General features: G+C 37.4%; 1 protein-coding gene across 7 annotated transcripts in view; it reads left to right on the forward strand.

The window, feature by feature from the left end:
• MIPOL1 (mirror-image polydactyly 1) overlaps positions 1–21,172 on the forward strand; it is a 193,633-nt gene that overhangs the window by 38,128 nt on the left and 134,333 nt on the right. For all 7 annotated transcript variants that reach the window (XM_061998527.1, XM_061998532.1, XM_061998529.1 and 4 more), the window contains 3 exons: positions 15,998–16,181; positions 18,703–18,838; positions 19,828–19,933. In XM_061998527.1, the coding sequence (XP_061854511.1) occupies positions 15,998–16,181; positions 18,703–18,838; positions 19,828–19,933 (426 nt within the window). The remainder of the gene's footprint in view (positions 1–15,997; positions 16,182–18,702; positions 18,839–19,827; positions 19,934–21,172) is intronic.

A 21,172-nucleotide genomic window follows, 5' to 3' on the forward strand; every position in this document is an offset into this window, starting at 1 on the left:
TCAACATTAAACATGCCTCCAATATCAGAGCCCGATAGCACCTTCTGTATTTCTTTTTGCTTTTTAATTTTGTGTTCTGTATTGTTTCTCAAAAGATAATAAATGCCAAGTTTCTAATGAAGAATCTGTTGTTTAGAGGAAAGAAGAAATACTCTGTTTTGATGATGCATTTCTTACACATGTAAAGGATTTTCTATATTATTGTGTAAGATAAGCTGCTTGTAGACCACTTTTAATTCATAAAATTTTGAACTGTTACTGAGTAAAGTTAAAAGTGGTTTTGAATAATGTATATTGAAAACAGAAATAGTCATGGTGGAGTAACTTAGTGGAGAATTGTATTCTGACAACTTACACTTTAAATGTGTAATAACTTAATCAGATTTATGAGTTTTAGACCTTTAGGGGTCAGCATACCCTAAGAATGGTTCAAAAGGTTAACTTTTCCAAAGTAGGCAAGTGAATGCCATCAGTGGATTCTCTGAGAAATGTTTTCTGTCTAATTGCAAGAAATGGCTTTCTTCTGCTGCTCACAGACACTTGAAAAACTGGGTACATATGGAGTTTTATACATATTAATTTTTTTTATACATTAATATTTTTGTGCTATTTAGAAACTATTTCTTCCAAGCTAATACTTATATATTTATGTGTTCAATAGAAGTTGTTATATAGACAAAAATAAAATTCATACACTTTTTCAGTCATTAACAAGCCACATGATTCTTTTATTTTTGGAATTTGCATAAATATCATGTCATCATACTGGTTTTATACCATACTTGAATTTTATTTGGATATTAACAATTAAATTATATTTTCTTATTAAGTTAATACATAAATTAGATCATTGTGTGTTCCACACATACCCTTGGTACATTTCTGGTACATTCTGGTACATTTTCTTATTGAATGACTAAACCAAAGCAACTTTTAATCTTCTGTTTAAATGTCTGTGTGCTAGTGTGTACCATTTTCTGTTCTGCTTGCTTTGTCATCTACAGTATCTTTCCTTTTTTGTAGCTGGTACTGTACTGTACATAATTGTTCCTTGCTTGTTAACTGGAAGCTTAAAAGTGAGTTTTAGAATAAATTTATTCAATTTTTTTTTGTATTGAGATGTTGATGATTAAATTATTTGTCAAAAAATAAGGATGGTAAAGCACATCTGAGGTGAAACTCAGCTGACTAGAAGAAAATTCAGTCAAGTAATTAGTATTTTTTAATAAAACAGCGAAAATATGAAGTACAGAGAAGTGGTAGGTTTATGGTGGTTATGTGGGAAAATATGTAACCTATTAATAGATGTTATAAAATAAAATACTTGAAAGAAAGGTAGTGTTTAAGAATAGTGTATCTGAAGTGTTTGATAGTTGAGATTTTCTTTTTAACTTTGTTGTTTGGAATATAGTATGCCTATGTGGATTTAAAACGTTTCAATGGTGTATTAATAAGAGTTTAAGACCAGTCTATGTGCAAGGCTTCTTACTTTGGGTTTGTATCTAATTTAAATGTACTGTTTATTTCTGCAGCACTTAGTTTTGAATACTACGATGGTGACTTTTTCATTTCTCTCTAAGAATACTTGAGAGAATGCATCAGAAGTGTTGTCAGCAGACCAATGAAGACTGTAATTTCCAAATGAAAAGCAGTCAGAATCCAAACTACAAAGCTGGAATGACAGTCTATTATAAAAACAAACTTATGTTGGCAAATAGGTTCATCTCTTTGCATAGCAGTGGCAGTGGAGGGAAAAGCACATTACACCTGGGTGGAGTTGCTTTAGCATGATTTACATAGATGTCCAAAACTGCACAAATATTAATTCTTTGAAAACACAAGAGGAAACTTGAAATTGGCTGATGTTTGTACTTACGTATATACTCAGGATCCAATATGTCAATTTTCCAAGAGTTAACAGGATAGGAAAGTGGTGAGTGTGCAAATCCTGGAGTTAAATTTGTGTCTCATTTGACTCAGGTACTGTGTTTGAGTAGGTGCAGCTATATTTGTTTCATATTATATAGTCTTTTGATGTTGTTTTGCTTACGTCATATGTCTGAGCATCTAAGATTCTTAAGGACAAGGCTGAAATTATGTGAAGTCTTAAAATACCGAGTACTGTTTCATCTGTTTTGACAACAAAATTATAATTTTGCTGACTCTAAAACAAAAGCATCACAGAATCACAGAATCTTAATTTCCCGAAACAAGGTAATAGATTGATTATTTTTAATGGCAAAGTGGCTTGCTTCCATAAAAGGTGACTATATCTTTTTCAAGCATAGAAATAAATATATATATATCTAAGCTCCTTAAAGCACATAGTGAAATATAAGTCAATGAACCAATTTCATCTGCAAGGATTTGATGTCAGCTATTACCTACGATCCATATAGACACTTTCACTGAAATTTGTTATCCTTCAAAGAGGTGTTTGTACCTCTTGTAAAAATATTTTAAAATTACATGTCTGGAAACTGTAGTCCAGAGGAGATTCTGGCTTTAAAGACGTGATAATGTAGATTGGAACAGAACTGCAGAATCAAAGTGCAGCAGGGAAATTTGAAAAGTGTTTTATCTGTTGGTGAGTTGTTGTGTTCCAGTCTTGCTCCCTTTAGGAAAAATTAGAAGAGGGAAACAGATATGCAAACCTAATTAACAAGTTATATATTTTTATATATATATGCTCAGAGACATATGCGTGTGATAAGCTTATGCACAGAGAATTGTCTGAATTCATTATGTATTTGTGCATGTGTTGGTCTTGCATGAATGCATAGTGCTTACTGAGACTCTGTTAAGAATCTGGCCATAGCTTTCCTTGTATTGTCATGGTCATGACACATATGCCAACGTATTGCTCACAAAGATATTTTTCAGTTCTTTTGCTGTGTAGTGAATAATAGGAAGTAAAACCAATATTTTTGCATTTATTTACTCCCATTTATAAATTCCATTAGTCATCAACTATCGCTTTTGCATTCATGGTAGTCGAGGCAATGTATAGTCATATGCACAGGTGAAGTAAAATGAATCGGTTTTTTTTCCCCAATTTCCCAGAAATGAAACTTCTCTTCCTCACCATATTTGTCTAGACTATCTTATTAGAAACACTAAGTTTTTCTAGTTGTGTAATGATTTTAATGTACTTTTTTGTGGGTTTGGTTTTGTGGTAGTAATTACAAGGACTTTTTGTCTGGAGTTACTATTGTGTGACATGTTACACACACACATCCTAACACACATACTTAAAGAGGTTAAGAAAGCTTTGAGAGTAATGTGGTATTGTAAATATTTCTCATTTAATACTCTAGTTGGGTCAAAAAGCAACTAATTGTAAAGGTGTTGCTTCTTCTTTCTCTAGAATATGCACCCATTACAGCTGTGAACACTCTAAATCTGAAGCCCTTCTTCCAAGGCTTAATAGAGGCAGAGATATAATAAACAGTATTCATCATATTGAAGTCTGTTTCTTCTTTTACATGCCTCAACAGGAGATACTGTGAGCCTCTCCTTCCCTCTTTTAGCAAAAGGAGTGCCGTTTACCTGGGAAAGACAGACCACCTGGGTATCACATGGGTGTGCATGCAGAAGAATCTAAGTGACATGCAGAGAGGCAGGAGCGTGTTCACAGACATGGCTCAATTGCTTAAGGTCTTCCATGTTTGCCTTGTTTTCAGCCTCAAACTCACTATGTGCTAGCTGTCAGAGATCCCCTTGCAAAAGGGCAGGGGTTGTTGCAGGTTTCCCTGCACAGTATGGGAGACAAAAGAGAGGCTGAGAGGATGATCTTGTACAAGTCAAACGTAGGAAGGGTGGCTAGTAACTATTGAGCAACATTAAGTATGAAAGACAAAGAAAACATTTTGTATGTAAGTAAAAGGAATAACGTCCCATGACTGAGAAGACTGAAAGAATCTAATGATAACTGAAAAATCTTCACTGTCTGATCTTTTCATGTGAATAAATTCTCATTTCTCCTTTTTCTATCCAATTTCTTCTCTTGTATGTTTCAAATAGTTAAATACAGTGTATTTCTAGCCTGGCTGCATACAGAAGTATTCCTCATCAAAAGCACAATTAAGTACCCAGTATCTGCTTGATTCATTGGAGTGTTGTGAGCATGATTTTGTTAGACCCTTTACAGTACACTGAAAATGTGTAGTGCTTTATCTGCATCAAGTACTGCAAGCACTAGAGATGGAGAGAATGCCCACCTTGAAGTATTGCACTTTGAATTGCTTAAGTGTTTATGAGTGCAGCTAACTTCAGAATGTCTTAAAATGTGCTTCAGGGAGCGCTTTAGAAGATGTAGCACAAGTGCAAGGGGAATTTGGTTACTTTTTTCTGCAGAAACCTTCATTGCTTCTATTTTAATAACAACTAGAATGAAGCTTAAGTTCAGAGCAAAGACATAACAAAAAAAAATTATTAAAAAGTGGTTCTCCAGGAAGTACACTGGAGACTCTTATCTGAGGGTGCACCTGCATCTTTAGTAGACCATTTACTCGGAGTAAAGGTTGTGTGGCAAGGTATCTTACTGACGCTTTATGCAGAGTGACCTCTCTTTTATGTAAAACACTTAAAATTACAACTTTTTTTTTCACTCTAAAGCTGTAGTTTTCTGGGATTTTGTTTAGAACTCTGATTCAGCAAAGCCTTAGTTGTTTGTTTGCAGGAGGGGAGGTTGAGTACATTTGGATAAGAGTATTTTCACTATAATTAATAGGCGTCAGGAAACATGACCCTGCCTAGATAAAAAGGAGTTCTGGATCATTAAGATTTGGATAATGGAAGGGGTTATATGTGAAAAGCAATTGTCTAGTATGACAATAGCAAAAGAAAAATGAGATAGGAGGGTTTGCTTTGTTTTTAGCTGGTTTAGAAAACATAAACAAACCATGCTTAGTAAAACTCAAGCAGACACTATGTTTGGAAATTATGTAATAACTCCATATAGGCTGTAATGATATCCTGAAACCCTGTATTTAAACTAACCTGAATTACAATGAGAGATAAACAGAATATTTACCCATCCCTTATGAGCTGCTGCTGATATGTAAATTTATTCTTCTACTTTGCACAAATATACTTTTGAGCTACTGCTTAAACACTTCAAGGTCCTTAGCCAAACAGTTTTAATGATGCCTCCAATATTATGAAAGTGTGACATTTGATGAATGCCTTGTATAGTTGTGATATTGGGGAAAGTGTAAACAAAAAACGCACATCAAGTCATCGTGCAACACCTAGATAATTTATAATTTTACTGTTTATATCCATCTTGACATTTTTTATCTGCCAAAGGCAGGTTTCATTTGGAATCTTAATCTGAGATTTATTTGGTGGATCTGGAAATCATAGCTAGAGTTCCCACAGGAAATGGTCCATCTACCAACAGATTAAATGGCAGTCCTGCAGTTGTTAAGGGAGCTCTGCATTTAACACACATGCATACTCATTCAGTCAGCACTGTGGAGAAAAATTAAAGTAGTAACCCAGGTTTAGGAACAATGTAGCTAAAAAGTCCCATATTTGCTGAATGACAAAGGGTTATATAGCAGCATTTCATTTTATTATTCGTGCTTGAATTTCTTGTTTGCTTTGTTGAGTCTGCTGACGAATACTAATAAATGCCTGCAACAATCCAGACGAGAGATGCCTGGCAACAAAGCTATGCGGTGGACCTCCCTGATCTTCTCCAGTTCACAACCTGACCTTTTGAAAAATTGGCTGGGCTAAGCTGCAGAATTTGGGTGTAATGGTTATTGTTAACTCCAGCTTTAGGATTTATTAATTTGTGTGATCAAGACTTACCTATACTTCAAAGTTTCAAAAGACCAAACACAATCATCCATCCATTAGAACTAACATTGTGTTTCAGTGAATCCCACTTAGTATCTGCCTAGAGATTCTGCTGTTTTGATGCATTCGGAATATAAAAATGGTTTTTCAAGTGTGAGAGCAATGCAATGAAAATCTGCTGTCTTCTCAGAGACTAATATTTTAAAATAACAATATGTTAATGAATTGCAAACGGAGAGTGGAATACCAAATGAAATATCTGATATTTACACATTAATAAATGCATCACGATTAACTGCAGTGAATACCAAAATAATGATTGGCCACATATTTTAAAGACTTGGAAATGGGTTTTTATTTTAAATATTTACCACTTTGTACACAATTGCTGTTTAGATGCAAAATAGGAGGGCAAAAGATTTTGTGAGGGACACAGACAAGGGAAATGTCACTAAAATAGTCAGAATCCTCAGAGAATTGTAAAAAATTGCCTTTCCCAGAATAACTCCAACTGTCTTAATCTCCTTCTCAATTTATTTCTTTATGAAGGATGTTGCCAGGGTTCCACACAAGTACAGGTGAATAAAGAAGCATTCAAACTAACCCAGATGTCCCCTCACTTAAATTACTAACACAGAATGAATTCACTGTTCTCTTTAGATTCCTTTAAGAAATTTTTAAAATGAGCCATTAAACTTCCAATTTTTGACTGTGTTTTAGCAGACAAAATCTTTTCAAGCCTCTTTATTTTTGTGTGTGTATGTGTGTCGTGATACAGAGCAAACCAAGACATTAATACAAAATATAATTTGGATTTTTCTTGCTTCATTTGCAAAGAACTCTCTCAATAAAGTCACAATAAGAATGTGTTGTTCTCTTTGATAATGATTTTGCACAACTTAAATGCTTAGCTATAGACAGAGATCAGGCATTTGAATTGTTCTGTTAACCTGACCTACTTCTAAAATATTTGTTTGGAAGTTCTCTGTGTTAGAATGAGTCAATGTTTAAAATTTTATTTTATTTTATTTTTTCTACTTACTATTGAAGTTACAGGAATTTTGTATATATTCTACTGTACAGTGCACATCTGTCTGATATAGAAATATCTGTAATGTTAATGACAATTTTCATAAAGGTGTGTGGAAGGGTATTGATTTAGTGATTTGAGATTTCTCCTAATGTTTGATTGTGTAAATGGTACTTCATCATTCATAAGTAAGACTGGAGTGGTTTTTTTGAGGTCCAATTGAAAAAAAAGTTGCTAAAGCCTCTGACAGAAGAGGGAAGAATTTAAGGCAGGTGAAAGAAGGACCACCAGTGAGGCAGCACAGGCTCTGAGATACAGCATGCATACAGCAACTTGGACTTCTTCCATTTTACTTCTGCCATGGCTTTCTCAATGATCTCAATCCAGTTACTTCATTACTGTGTGCCTCAGTCTTAATGGCTTTGTGTATATATATATATATATATGTCGTAAATGTTAGTGCCTGCAAGAAGCTGATATAGAATCATAGAATTGTCGTAGAATGGTAGGGATTGGAAGGGACCTTTAGAGATCATCTAGTCCAACCCCTCAGCAGAAGCAGGTTCACCTAGATCAGGTCGCATAGAAGCATGTCCAGGCAGGTCTTGAAGACCTCCAAGGAAAGAGACTCCACAACCCCTGTGGGCAGCCTGTGCCACTGCTCCGGCACCCTGACAGTGAAATAGTTTTTTCTTATGTTTAAGTGGAACTTTTTGTGTTCCAGCTTCATCCCATGTACTTTTTGTACGGAGCTTTTTTAACTGTTTTCCAGAAACAGGAATTACTTTCTTCTTGAAACTTAAGTACAGCATATTTTCTTGAGATTAACTCTGAAAACTTGCTGGCAAATTGTGGGAAAGATAAAATTGTGAGGAAAAAGTAAAAAATAATAAACATCCTGCAAGATATGCATATAGATCATGTATGTTGCACCTCTGTCAACTCACAAATAAGAAAGGAAGTAACAGGCATTCTGAAAATGCTTAAAACCTAAACCAACTCTTTTCTTTGCAGTTACTCCAGGCAGTATGATCAGATTTCTTCCACTAGTCTCATTTTCTTACTTTGCATATTTATGTCTATAAAATCCTTTAATTTTGATTTCCCACTCATTTTCAGGATTTATGCCTTTTAGTTATTCATTAAGGGGTAAACTGTTGAGGAATCTGAGCCTTTCACAGTCATTCTATTTGGTATAAGTTATACAGCCAGGTGAGTGAATGTTTGTCATTGACAAAAAGACTGACTCATCATTTTTAGCTCATGAAGGAATTTTCATACATAGTAGTAATTTCATTTGCATAGCTTGAAATGTCAGTGACTCAAATTTTCCTTTAGTCTTAACTGTTTCATTTCTATTTAGTAGATATATCTAAGAATTCAAGTCCAGTGGCATTATGAACTTAATACAATTCCATAATCCATTTTTCACATGAAGCTATTAAAATAACCTTCTACTAATGCAGCAACTGTCTTGTCCTAATGGCTTGGTAGAACACTTGCAGATGTGAATGTCATTGTCATACACCCACGCTAAAAATTACATTTTCAGAAATATTTCTGATATTATTAATGTACAAAAAAATCTAGTAATTTGGAAGTTGATAATAAAGAATAGCAATTATCCTAATGAAAATAAAAAGAAGATAAAGTTCTCAAGTAAAGCTCTTTCACACTTGACAGTTATTGCAGCAAGTTGAGGTACATGTGTAGTTTGCAGACAGGGACAAGAGCAAGTACTTTTAAACTGTAATAAATGTGTCCTTTTATTCCAGTGAGAATAGATTGTTTTGGTATAGGGTTTGGATGGCTCTTTGTTTTGACAGTGTTGTTGAATAGTGAGTATTCTCTCTCTTGGTGTTTGAAATTCTAAGTTTTTGATATTGTGGAAAGAGCAAGAAAACTCATAGAAATTGACAGTGTGGTGTTGTTTAGACTGAGAAGAAAAAACATATGGTTAACAATAAATTAGACTTTGTCAATCACTAAATTGTAATATCTTTAAGTAATTGAGATTACTATTAGTTCCTCAAATGTAGCAGTATGTTTTGCTCTACATTTTTTTCAAATATTTTTAATCTGACAGTGTCACATAGAGCAAGCTACTGAGTTTGCAGTTGGCTTTGTTCATGGTCTCAGAGTGTGTATGGATCATTCTCTTCCTGGTTTTGCTCTTTCCCCTGTTCTACCTCCTACTGCCACCCCTCTAGCACTTCATTCGTTCAGTATTTTGCAGACAGATGAGAACGTGCTTTGTCTGTGCTACAGACCAGCTTAAAAGAAATACTAGTAAGCTGTAGGTAGCAAGTGTAAGTACTATTACACTTTAAGATGCTTTGGACTACCAAGGGCTTCCAATGTCCCCATACTCACCTGCAGGCAGATCTGTGTATTCTGCAGGCCTGTGTGCTTGGTTTTTGTTTGTTTTCTTTTACTGTTATTCTGCAGAGATCCTCTGCAAGCCTCTGAGCTCATTGGCACAATTTGGCTAGTGGGGTGCTGAAAGACTGAACAACTGGAAGAGGGTGCTTGCCCAGTTTCTACTGGATAACAGGACTGCTGAATATGCCAAGTGGTGTAACAGGGGAGCTGCTGCCTCCTTAGCCTTCTAGGTGAATCAGCACCTTCTGTGCACTTGTATCTTCAGCAATTCTTTCCGTATTATAAGTGTTGGTACAGTATTCTCTAGTGCTGTGCTTTACCTGATCTTAGTGCCAATCCCCCACTTCTAAGAAGAAGCTATCATAAATAGTAGCTGCCTGCAAAATGTGTTAAGTTCAATACTTTTACTTGACTTTTTAACCACTCCCAGCCTAACAACATTGAATTCTGTTCTACCTTTACTCTTTCAAGCCATGACAGCATTTTCTTTCCCTTACATCACTCACAATCAATTCCCAGCTTTAATTCTAGTGTCTTTATATTCCTTCTTCCTAACATTTGCTTTTCTTTTTTCTGTGAACAAGCTATTCATTCAAGATAAATACATACATAAGATCAGCTGTTCGGCTTCTCCCTGTAGTGAAATATTAATCTGGGCTACTGAGCTTACTCTATTTTATATGGAAAATAAGTTATTTAGTATACTCAAGAACCAGAATCAATGGTGGTGATACTACTTAATGAAAACTCAGGCATTTTTTCCAAAGCTTGCAAAGCTGTTTTACCCTGTCTCTGATGTTCCTTGTGCAGACTGATTATTGCAAATGCTAGTTACTCCCTAGCGTGTCTCTGCAGCATTGGTAATTAGCACACAATACAACTTGAGGCATGAGGAAAAGCACTGAAGTGCATTGATTAGTATTGCCATTTAGATAACAGCAAGACAAGCTATCATGTACCAAGGCCTACATTACTTGAGGGTCATGGGCTATATGGAGAACAAAGTGGTCTTAATTTTTTTTTTTTAAATGCTATGCCCATTGATCTAACAGTGTTCAAAATGTCTTCCTCAAAGCATTCTGCTGGTATATTTCACAGGTTGACAGAAAAAAAATGGATTCCAGCTTTAGTAAACAAGTAAAAACCTCTAACCTTAATGTCCTTGAGCAGAGTACTTTCAATTCTGAGTGAAGGTTGCCGTCATCTTCTCTCTTACAAAGCCAGCAGGGAAAAAAAACCAGATCCTCTGTGTTTCGACTAATGTTTCCAGGCTTGCTGTGCAGCTGCTTAGTCTTACCCATGTACTTGAGGGAATTGAATGTGGATAAAAAGGTGTGCTGCAAATGTAAGTTCCTTAAAGAAGCAGTATTAGCATTAATAAATGCTAACACTTTTCCAACTGCTGTAACTTACAGTTGAAGGCATAAAAATCCATATCTTGACGTGACATAAGGATTTAGTCTGAAGAAGTTCAACTGCTAATGCAGATGTTTACCTCATCACGCGGACATGTTTACTTCATTCTGTTTTAAAACATCCAAACCTCTGTCTGCTGGCTTCATTTGACATCTAGAGCACTTTGCTGCTCGTTGGAGCTCATATTCATGATGTTATAGAGAAGCTGCTGAGTGAAAAATGGATACAATCTCATTTCATGTCTTCATTAGTGATCTGGATGATGGAGCAGAGTATACCCTCAGCGAGTTTACTGATGACACATAACTGCAAGGAGTAGTTGGTACATCAGAGGGTCCTGCTGCCTTACAAAGAGACCTCAACAGTCTGGACAACTGGGCAGAAAGTAACCTCTTGAAGTAGAGCAAGGAGAAATATGAAGCATGGTCAGGAATAGTCCCTCGTAAATGTACATGCTGGGCACTGACTAGCTAGAAAGCAGCTCTACAGAAAGGGATCAGGATCCTTGTGGAGAGAAAGTTGAACATAAGCCAGCAATCCACTTTCTTGGCAAGGATGGCCAACAGCATCCCAAGCTGCATTAGGAAGACCATTGCCAGCAGATCAAGGACGTGACCCATCCTCTCTCCTGAGCACTGATGACATCACATCTAGAGTGTCAAGTCCAATTCTGAGCTACCTAGTGCAAGAGATGAACTTAATAGGTCCAGCAAAGACATATAAGGGGACTGAAGCATTTTATGTATGAGGAGAGGCCAAGACTGAACCTCAAGAAAGGAAGGCTTGGGGGAGTGGATCATATCAATGTGAATGATATCTGATGGGAGGAAAGGAAGAAGCCAGATGCTTTTCAGATATGTCCATTGACAGGACAAAATCTAATGAGCACAAATTGTGAAAAATTCCATCTTAATACAGGGAAACGGTCTTTTACTATGACGATGATCAAACACTGGCACAGGTTGCCTAGAGAGGTTGACAAATCTCTGCTTGTGGAGCTATTTAAAAGCCATCTGGATATAGTTTGAGCAACCTGCTCTAGGTGACCCTGCTTGAGCAGAGAGGCTATACTAGGTGATCCTCAGTTGTCCCGTACAACTGCAACAACTCTGTGAACTGTTTTTCATGTCCTGGCACTAAAAGCAGCAAATTCAAAAAACAGGAACCACAAAAAAAAAAGAAAAACGTACTTAGTTGATTACTTTGATAGTAAGGGGTTACAATATCTTTTTTGATTTGTCCCAGTGTTACTATGATAGTTAATGTCATCTAATCTTCTTACCATTCAGGAGTGAGAAGGTTTTTCTTTTCCAAATTTCATATAGTGTGGGCGAAAGGAGAATGTAATGATACTAAACAAGGAACAAGATTCATGGCAATACAGTCACTGGTTATTGCAACACATATGGTGTGCTTAAATTCTTCCACAAAATGCATCATACTTCACCTCAGGTGCTTCAAATACATATGACTTACAAAAAATGTTGATGCCCTAGAGAAGAAGGGGAGGAAAAGTTATGGCAAGTGAAGCATTGCACTTCCCCTTCAGTGTGTGAGAGCATAATTTGCATATGTATCTATATATGTATAGATCCTGCATCTGAAATAAGAGAAATGGACAGGAAGTTTGATAGACAGTTCTTTATAATGTAAATCAAACGGGAAACACATCTTAAACAAATATATGCCTCCTTATATAAGCTTTGCAAGTATTGAAATTCGGACTAGATTAGTTTTTAGATAGTACTAACTGGAGAGGATTCCAAATTTTACCCTTATGTGTTGCCACTCCCAAGTTGGGGCAGATTCTTATAGTACACATGGTGAATTTTTTAATGCTCATTTCTTTAGAGATCCTTGCTACTTACTGTAAGGAGAAGCAAGGGATTGAATCCATTTTTAAAACAGAGCAGCAATTAAAAGGAAATCTCGGCTCAAAAACCTGCAGGATTTTGAGCCAGTGAATAAGATCATAGATTTGCTCAAGGAATCCAGGTGTCTGTGGGCTTTATTCAATTTCTGCATTAGCTGTGAAATTATTTAAGGAACATATTTCAATCACAGTACTGTACTAAAAGTAGCATTAGGTTGTACTTGTTAACAAATGTTTTATAGAGTTATGGTCCCCATGTGTTTATTACTGCTTAGAAATAAAGATTCTGATACGCTGTTGACTGCTGTTCCTCTAGAACAAAAATCAATGGTTGTAGTTTAGGGGAATGGTGAGAGTGGATTCAAGTGGATTTGTGCTTAAGTAGATTAGGAGAATATAGATAAGCATTGGGTACAGTAAGTTTTTCCTCAAGGTAGTGTATAGGAACATCTTAAACTGACACCATTGAATTCACAAGTCATCTTTTTGTGTTCTTGTGATGTCTCTAGTGCCATTGGCTATGTCTTTCCTTCTTCAAGGAAAGAGTAATCTGTTGCAACAGATTTTGGAGAATCTCCAGTATTTTTTACTTGCAATCTGTTTTTTTATGTCTTACATGCAACATGACACCTTGATACTGATCAATGTATATTTTAGGGCTATTTGTAGATTATTGCGACTGTATAAACAGATGCTTATTATTTTAGGAAGAAATGTTAAATTAGATCAAACAATATATACTGTAAAACGTATCCAAAATGTTTGGAATCACTAAGTTAAGTGAGCAAAAGCTCCAGCTTTTCTTCTCTGCTAATCTGAAAGAATATATGAACTTTTTTCCATTTGCAGCTTTTTAATGTTTCTTCCTCATCATTTTTCAAAATAGCTTTATAATTAAAACTTGTTGTTCTTACTTTATGAAAGAATATTCGTGGTATGTAGACCTTTCTTTCACTTAAATACCTTGATATCAGAAATATGTCCTGAAAATATCTAGTAGCGAAGCTTAAGAGAACTATCACACTCAACATTTTAATCAGATAATTTTTCCCTTTGGCACAATTTGTGCTTTGCATTCTTCAAGTTCTTTAGTTGCATGAGCCTGTGCATTAGGCTCTTAAGGAGTGAATAGTGAGGGCTTAAGTTTGTTGTTGATAATCACAGCTTGCTGTACACCTTTTCTAGCCAAAATGGAATTGAAAAAGACCGCAGTATAAGAGTCCAGTTCACAGACTGCAAATTTCACTGTCTACAGCTGAAATTAAACATCTCTCATTAGAATGAAGCTGATTTTTACAAGATGGGTAGATCATTTTCTCGGGTCAGCATTGTTTTAAGTAGTCATTTAAAGGGTAGTGGGAACAAGAAATGCTGATGAAATTTTCAGATTTTCAAGAGAAAAATACTGTGAATAGGTTATAATTCCTACATCTGTGCTGTAGGTATCAGCTGTCCAACCTGATAGCCTTCTATGAGGGCATAACTGGCTGGCTAGATGAGGGGAGAGCAGCAGATGTCATCTACCTTGACTTCAGCACTGGCTCCCATAACATCCTCATCAGAAAGCTCAATGTGGATTGAATGAGTTGACAATGGGGTGGATTGAGAGCTGGCTGAATTAAAGAGCCCAGAGGGCAGAGCTGAGTAAAGTTGGAGGCCTGTGGCCACTGGAGTTCTACAGGCATGGATTCTGGGTTGTCGTGGTTTAGGCCCATCAGGGAACAAAGAGGCCGAAGAGGCTGAGAATTGCTCAAGGGCAGGGAGGGCTTAATTGCCACTTAAGGTTCAGGACAAAACAGACCAGGCTACTCAGTTTGGGGAAGAAAACAGAAAATAATTTAATGCAACATCAACTAAAACATACCCCCAAAACCCCAAAACATAACCAAAATGAAACAACACAGAGTAATACATCAATGAAGAGTCCAGCCAGCCTTTTTAAGAACACCTTCTTGCCACACCTCCCCTCTTCCCGGGCTCAGAGCCCTGATCCCGGGGTTTTTACCCTGTCCCCTCCTGAACGGTTCGGTGGGGCAGGCAGTGGAGGTTTCAGTTAGTCAGTTCCCCATAGCTTCTGCCGTTTGTACCTCCTCAGGACGGGTGAACTCCACACCAGTCCTCCCTGCAAGTCCGTGGGGTAACTCACACGCATGGCAGCCCTGCACGGGCTGCTCCGACGCTCACTTACTCCAAAGGCTGCAGCTCCTCTCTGCCTCTCGTGTGGGGCTGCTCTGCGGCGTGCAGGCTCTCCAGCACGGCCTGGGCCATGGCCGTCTCCCCACACAGTCCCTCGCCTGTCTGGGCTCACTCACATGGAGCTGCTGGTGGCTCTCAGTCCTGCCACGGATCTCCATAGGTTTCAGGGGCACAGCTTGTATTCTCGCCACGGCTTGCAGAAGGGTCTCTGGTCTACTGCTTCTCCTTCCTTTCTCCTTCTCTGGCTGAAGGGTCCACATGGTCGCCTCCATCTTGTATCACTCTTACACCTCCTGCCTCGCATTTCAAATTCCCGTCCCCTAAATAGTGATAGCAGAGGCGCCAGATTGGCCCAGCCGGACCGGAGGTGGGTCTGAACCTAGGAGCCGGGGGAGAGTCCGCAAACTCTTTACCCGGTCTTCACTGCAACCCGCTCCCCCTGTTACTAAGCCAAAAGCTGCTTCTTGCTAAACCAGAACATGGGTCCAGTCTTATTGAACATCTTCATCAACAACCTGGATGAGGGGACAGAGTGTACCCTCAGCAAGTTCCCTGATGACACCAAACTGGGAGGACTGGCTGATTCCCCAGAGGCTGTGCTGCCATCCAGAGGGATCTTGACCAGCTTGAGAGTGGGGCAGAGAGGAATATCATGAGTCTTGTGTCCAGTTCTGGGCTCCCCAGCTCAAGAGGAACAGAGAGCTTCTGGAGAGAGTCCAGCGCAGGGCCACCAAGATGATCAGGGGACTTGAACATCTTCCTTATGAGGAAAGGCTGTGGGAACTAGGGCTGTTTAGTCCGGAGAAGAGGAGACTGAGGGGTGATCTCATTAATATTTACAAATATCTAAATGGTGGGTGTCAGGAGGTTGGGGCATCACTTTTTTTATGGTATCTAAGTGAAAGGACAAGGGGTAATGGAAAGAAGCTGGAACACAAAAAGTTCTATTTAAACCTAAGGAAAAAGTATTTCACTGTGAGAATGATGGAGCACTAGCACAGGCTGTCCAGGGAAGGTGTGGAGTCTCCTCTGGAAATCTTCAAAACCCACCTGGACATGTTCCTATGCAACCTGATCTAGGTGAACCTGCTTCTGCAGGGGGGTTGGACTAGGTGATCTCTGGAGGTCCCTTCCAACCCTACCATTCTATGATTCTATGATTCTATGAAATCTGCAACTAAAGTACTTTCCCTTTTCTTCTACAAAGAAGAAAATTGCAAACTGTTTTCTAATGGGAAATCTCAAGTGTGTGCTCCAAATGAAAAAATGTGTTTGCTTCTATTTCCAATTAGAAACACACATCCTGGAACGGGAAAAAGAAGACTTTTCTGTTGAGTTTCAGTTTCATCATAATTCCCAGAAAAACCCAGAGTTTTTCATCTCAGAAGCTGAAGCACTGAAACTTTTAGATTTACAAGTAACCAGTCAAAGAGGAGGAGCTACAAATGACTATAATTCCGGACCTGAAGAATCAAGGTAAAGACAAACAGCCTTATATAAAGTTTTTCTTGATTAATATTGTAGAAAATATAAGTATCAATTTTTTCATAAAGATAGGGAAGTTCACTTCTCAATTGAGAATCAGCAAGTCAGCTTTTTGCTTAAACTCATCATATCTGCCCTTCTTTCCTTGTGGAATCTGGCATTTCATCACTGCCTCCTTTAGCACTGATAGAAAATAGGATCATGTTGATGGCTTATGAGACATACTGAGGATATTTTGATGCCTGTGATCTCTACAGACATCAGAATTAGAAAAGATGGTCTAAAAGTCTAATAGTATCTGTGGCTTTTTTTACAAGAACAGTATACCCAAAGTATCATAAGTGAGAAGGAAGCTGGAATAAAGCAGGATGAAGTTTGAATGAAGTTGCAAGAGTGAAGATGAGGCTGTAATACCTTGTAGGCAGTCTGTGACAGAGACCTGAAGAAGGGCAAATATGGTTGAAAAGTGTAACAAAAATTCTGCAGATTTTATTCTGTTACTAATCTTGGTCATTTGTCGTTGTTCCTTACTGAGCTATGGCCCTCTATTGCAGTCTTAAGAAACACACATGCTCATGCTATATGTGGCATAATATATGAAGTTATACACAGCTGATCAGAGAAAGTGCTACTAGTTTTTGAGTGGCTTAGGCAGTCTGAAGCTCAAGTCTTAAATAAGAATGACAGAGTTGCTTTTGAAAATTATAGGGCTGCAGAGCCCTGTAATGTACTTTTGAAAAATATACTCACTTCTTTACTTGTCTAGCAGATTCTACACCTGGTTTTCTTACCTTTAGTATGAGCTAGTGGTGACCCATCTGACCAAAAGCAGTACATAGTATTTTTCCATCTGTTTTGTGAATACAACCAGTTTAAGTACTCCTCCACTCCATATGTAGCACAATGCACTAAGTATCTTTTTATGTGAATCTTCTGCTGTCTATGCTTGATGTGCTTTAGGTTGCACCATAGTTTGCCTGCAGAGCATAGATATTAACTTCATTTGTAAAGAACCCTAAAGAAAATAAATCCAATGGAAGCAGATGAAGAAAGCGGTGGCTGAGTACAAACATCTATCTGCCTAAGAGAATGACTCTTCGAAGCAATAGATAACTTTTCTTTCTAGGATGTTAATTAAATATAATGAAAGTAATGTATACAGTAGAAATATTGTAGAAATAGTTCAGAAGGTTTAGCTTTTCTGTGGCTATTTCTCATGACTCATTGACTCTGCAGCCAATGAAAAGAAAACACTTGAGGGAATCCAATGTTAAAAATACTTGCTAATTCCCCTTCCCCCCATTTATCTACTGATTTTGTTCCCATATTACAAGTGAGTTCTGAGTTATCTGTATCAATGGATAACCAAGGAGTTTTGTAAAAGTCTTACAGAATTTTTGTGGCCATTGAATCTTGTCTTATTTTTCACTGAATATGGCTACATAGAAGCTGTAGGGCCCTAGAATCGTTTCAGCTGGAAGAGATCTTAAATCAAGTCCAGTCTTTGTCCCAGACCTATCAACCACTAGACCATTTTCCCTAAGTGCAACATCCACCTATCTCTTAAACACCTCCAGGGACGGTGACACCACCACCTCCCTGGGCAGCCTGTTTCAATGCCTGATAACCCTTTCAGTAAAGAAATTCCTCCCCATATTGTGCCTGAAACTCCCCTGGTGCAGCTTGAGGCCATTTGTTTTTGTACTATTGCTTGTTACTAGAGACAACAGACCAACCCTGCCTTGCTACAACTTCCTTTCAGGTAGTTGTAGAGAGCAGTAAGGTCTCCACTGAGCCTTCTTTTCTCCAGACTAAACAGCCCCAGATCCCTCAGCTGTTCCTCATATGAGGAAATGCTCCAAATCCTTTACTTGCTTGATGGCCCGCCTCTGGACACACTCCAGCAACTCAATGTCCTTTTTGTAGAGAGGGGCCCAAAACTGGACACATTATTCAAGGTGCAGCGTCACCAAAGCCGAGTACAGGGAATTAGTTACCTTAAAACTCTGTGAGTGCTTCACAATATGGAATTCCTGTTGTCAGTTATAATATTTAGAATGATGCCATCATTTTACAGTTTTCTTCAAGATCAGCTCCTAGATCGTCTGAATATTCTCATTTCACTTTATTTGTAATGGTCCATCCTACTGAAAAATTTGGTTTCTTTTCACCTGGGCATCAATTTGATCCTCAAATGTTTCATTACTTTGTTGCTCCTATGTTAGCACTGTTATTTAATTTTTACTTCCTTTAAGCATTTTATTTTTAAAAGCCTAATAGCCAATCTGTTCTCTGCCTTAGTACTGTAGTATATTTATTTACTATTCCAGATTTACAAATTTTTTCAGAATTACAGATTTAAGAAGTGATGGAAGGATATTTCTTTTACTGGCTATTTAATATCTTTGCAACAATTAATGAGTTTCAATCATTTATTTCTGTGTATTTTGTTTCAGGAGGCAAGGAACTGGGGTTGCATGATTTATCTTTTTTTTTTCCCTCCTAAACATAGCACCATAGAAAGAAAAGCTAACAGTATGCTCCCTGAATATATATCCTCATGGAAAGATGCTGCCGATTTAGGTGGAAAAACAGAAACTACATTCCTTTTAAAAGAATTGGACACTCTGAGGGCCAAAAATAAAAAGGTACAATTGAGATATTCAGATCACAGTATTTGCTCTTTTATGGATGTCTTACAAAACATACATTTTAAACTGTTTCTAACTTAGTTTTGTTATTTATTTTAGTGCACCAATCAATAGTTTTCTTGTCATTTTGAATTCTTAGTATCTGCTTAACAACTGCATCTCTGGAATTAAAGAAATCTTTCATCCTACCCTTTAACCTTTTTAATCAGTGACATGGGTTCTTCACCATGGATCAAAACCAAAGAGGACCAAAACCAAGACCACGATTTCATGAACAGAATCTGGAGCTAATGATTCTGTACATGTAGTCCAGATAATGAATGTGCCCTGATACCTCCTCTTTGTTGAGGGGAAGAAAATTCCACCCTACTTGCACACTGCATTGCTTTTAACATTAGTAACAGTTGCATGTGTCCAAACAACAGAAAAGTCTATAGTCTTTCCATGAAGCATTACTTTCTATTTATGGGCAAGCTCATATATTTGTCCAAGAACAGATTTAGTGAATTGCCATTTAAAAGAGACCCCCCAACAGTTGAAACAATACCAGTGTTCTGTCTGGTGATACACATGAAAAATTGTGCATTTACTCTGCGGTCTCTTCATGTTGTGATGTCAGTACTCTTGGGAGGAAATAGGCTATTCATGCAGACACCACCTGCATTATATTCCATGTAATTCTGAACTTCCTTAGGGAGCAGGACCACAGCTGGTGATGTCTGAAGAGGAGAATCCCAAGTAAAAATAATGGCACATTGCTGCTTGCCTCGCAGATCAAGATAGAGCAGATGACAAAAAAAAGATATTTTTAACATTTTAGCGTATTTAAATATGTTAAATGAACAAAATTAATTGAAATTCTGTTGTATTGCTTGGTGCTTGTGTTTTGGACATATGAAATTATTATTTAAAAATTTGTTGTGGTTAAAAAAGTAATTCTCTGTTTCAACCAGATAAGAATCTTACTGTCCATTTGTTCAATTCAGCTTCAAGATAAGCTGTCTGAAAAGGACAAGGAGCTGAAGACAATAAAACTGGACTTAGAACTGCAAGAAAGAGCTACAGAAGCTAAGATTGCAGAAAAGATTGCAGGTACAGTAGGCAAGCGTTTAACAGATGGCTATATAGCTCATACAGTACCCGCAGTTGCTATATGACGTGGCCTAGTCAATGTTAGCTTTATTTGCTAAAGGAGGGAAGATTTGACTTTTTTTTTTACGCGTGGCTGTTTAGAGTTGCTGAGAAAATAGGTGGCTTTAACATCCTGGTACTGGTATTAGCAGGAGCTTTACCTGTATTCATACTGATTTGGGCATTAAATGCATTGTTAACACCATGTCAATCCAATCACAAAAAGGTTGTTTGTTTTGTTGGAAGGTCCTGAACAAACAAGGGGAAATAATGATTACCGGTGCCTCTACCTTTCAACCAGCAGTTCAAATACCACTTATTGTTTTAGCTCGTTCAGAGCAATACTACCCCCTCCCCGTGTATGGAGATAGTCACACATTCACATCAACTAGATACTTGCACTTTTCTCAAAAATCTGTTGTTTCGGTAGTTATAATGATTTTTTGTCTGTCAATGGTATGTCTTCAGTGAATAAAGTTTATCCAAATTTCCAAAATTAAAGGGTTTTAAGTTTATGGTCGAAAGTGAATGCATTCTGATATTTGTTGTTAATTTTTTGGGGGGTAGACAAGAATGGAGACTGTATTCTATGATTTTGGACATTTCTACAGTGGGGAAGCTGACTATTTTTATTATTGAAAAGTTACTGTGTGTACAGTGTACCCAGTGGATGAAAAATACTCTGAGGTTTTTCTCCAAGTCTTTCAAAGAAATTAATGGGAGTGCTTTCATAAATTCATCGTGTCATTTGCTCGCAAATAAAGTGTAAGCTAGATACAATTGTGTAGTTAGTTTCGTATAGTATTAATAGCACTAATACATATCCCCAAAATATTGGTGCTAGAGGGAGGAGTAACTATCTTACACGGAAAAGCAGATCACTCACTTTCCACTTAATGTCAAACTCCTGAGAACACAGTGTTCTCTCTATATTATAGATAGAGGAGACAGTTTCTAAATTTTCCATGGTGGAGGAAGGGAAGGGAAGGCAAATCTAATCTACATATTAGGAAACAAATTGAAATACAGACATAATTTTATTTTTATTTTGGTTTACATAAACTGCTTGCTTTATTTTCAGAGGAAAAGCAAACTGCACTGCATATCATAGTTATATCCAGAATCTGAAAGCTAGTGCAGATTATTTGTTTTGAATCCAAGGTTTTTTTCCTGGATATTTGCAGTGGTTTACCTCTGTAC

This window comes from Colius striatus, chromosome 6 (assembly GCF_028858725.1).
Source record: "Colius striatus isolate bColStr4 chromosome 6, bColStr4.1.hap1, whole genome shotgun sequence".
NCBI classification, from domain to species: domain Eukaryota; kingdom Metazoa; phylum Chordata; class Aves; order Coliiformes; family Coliidae; genus Colius; species Colius striatus.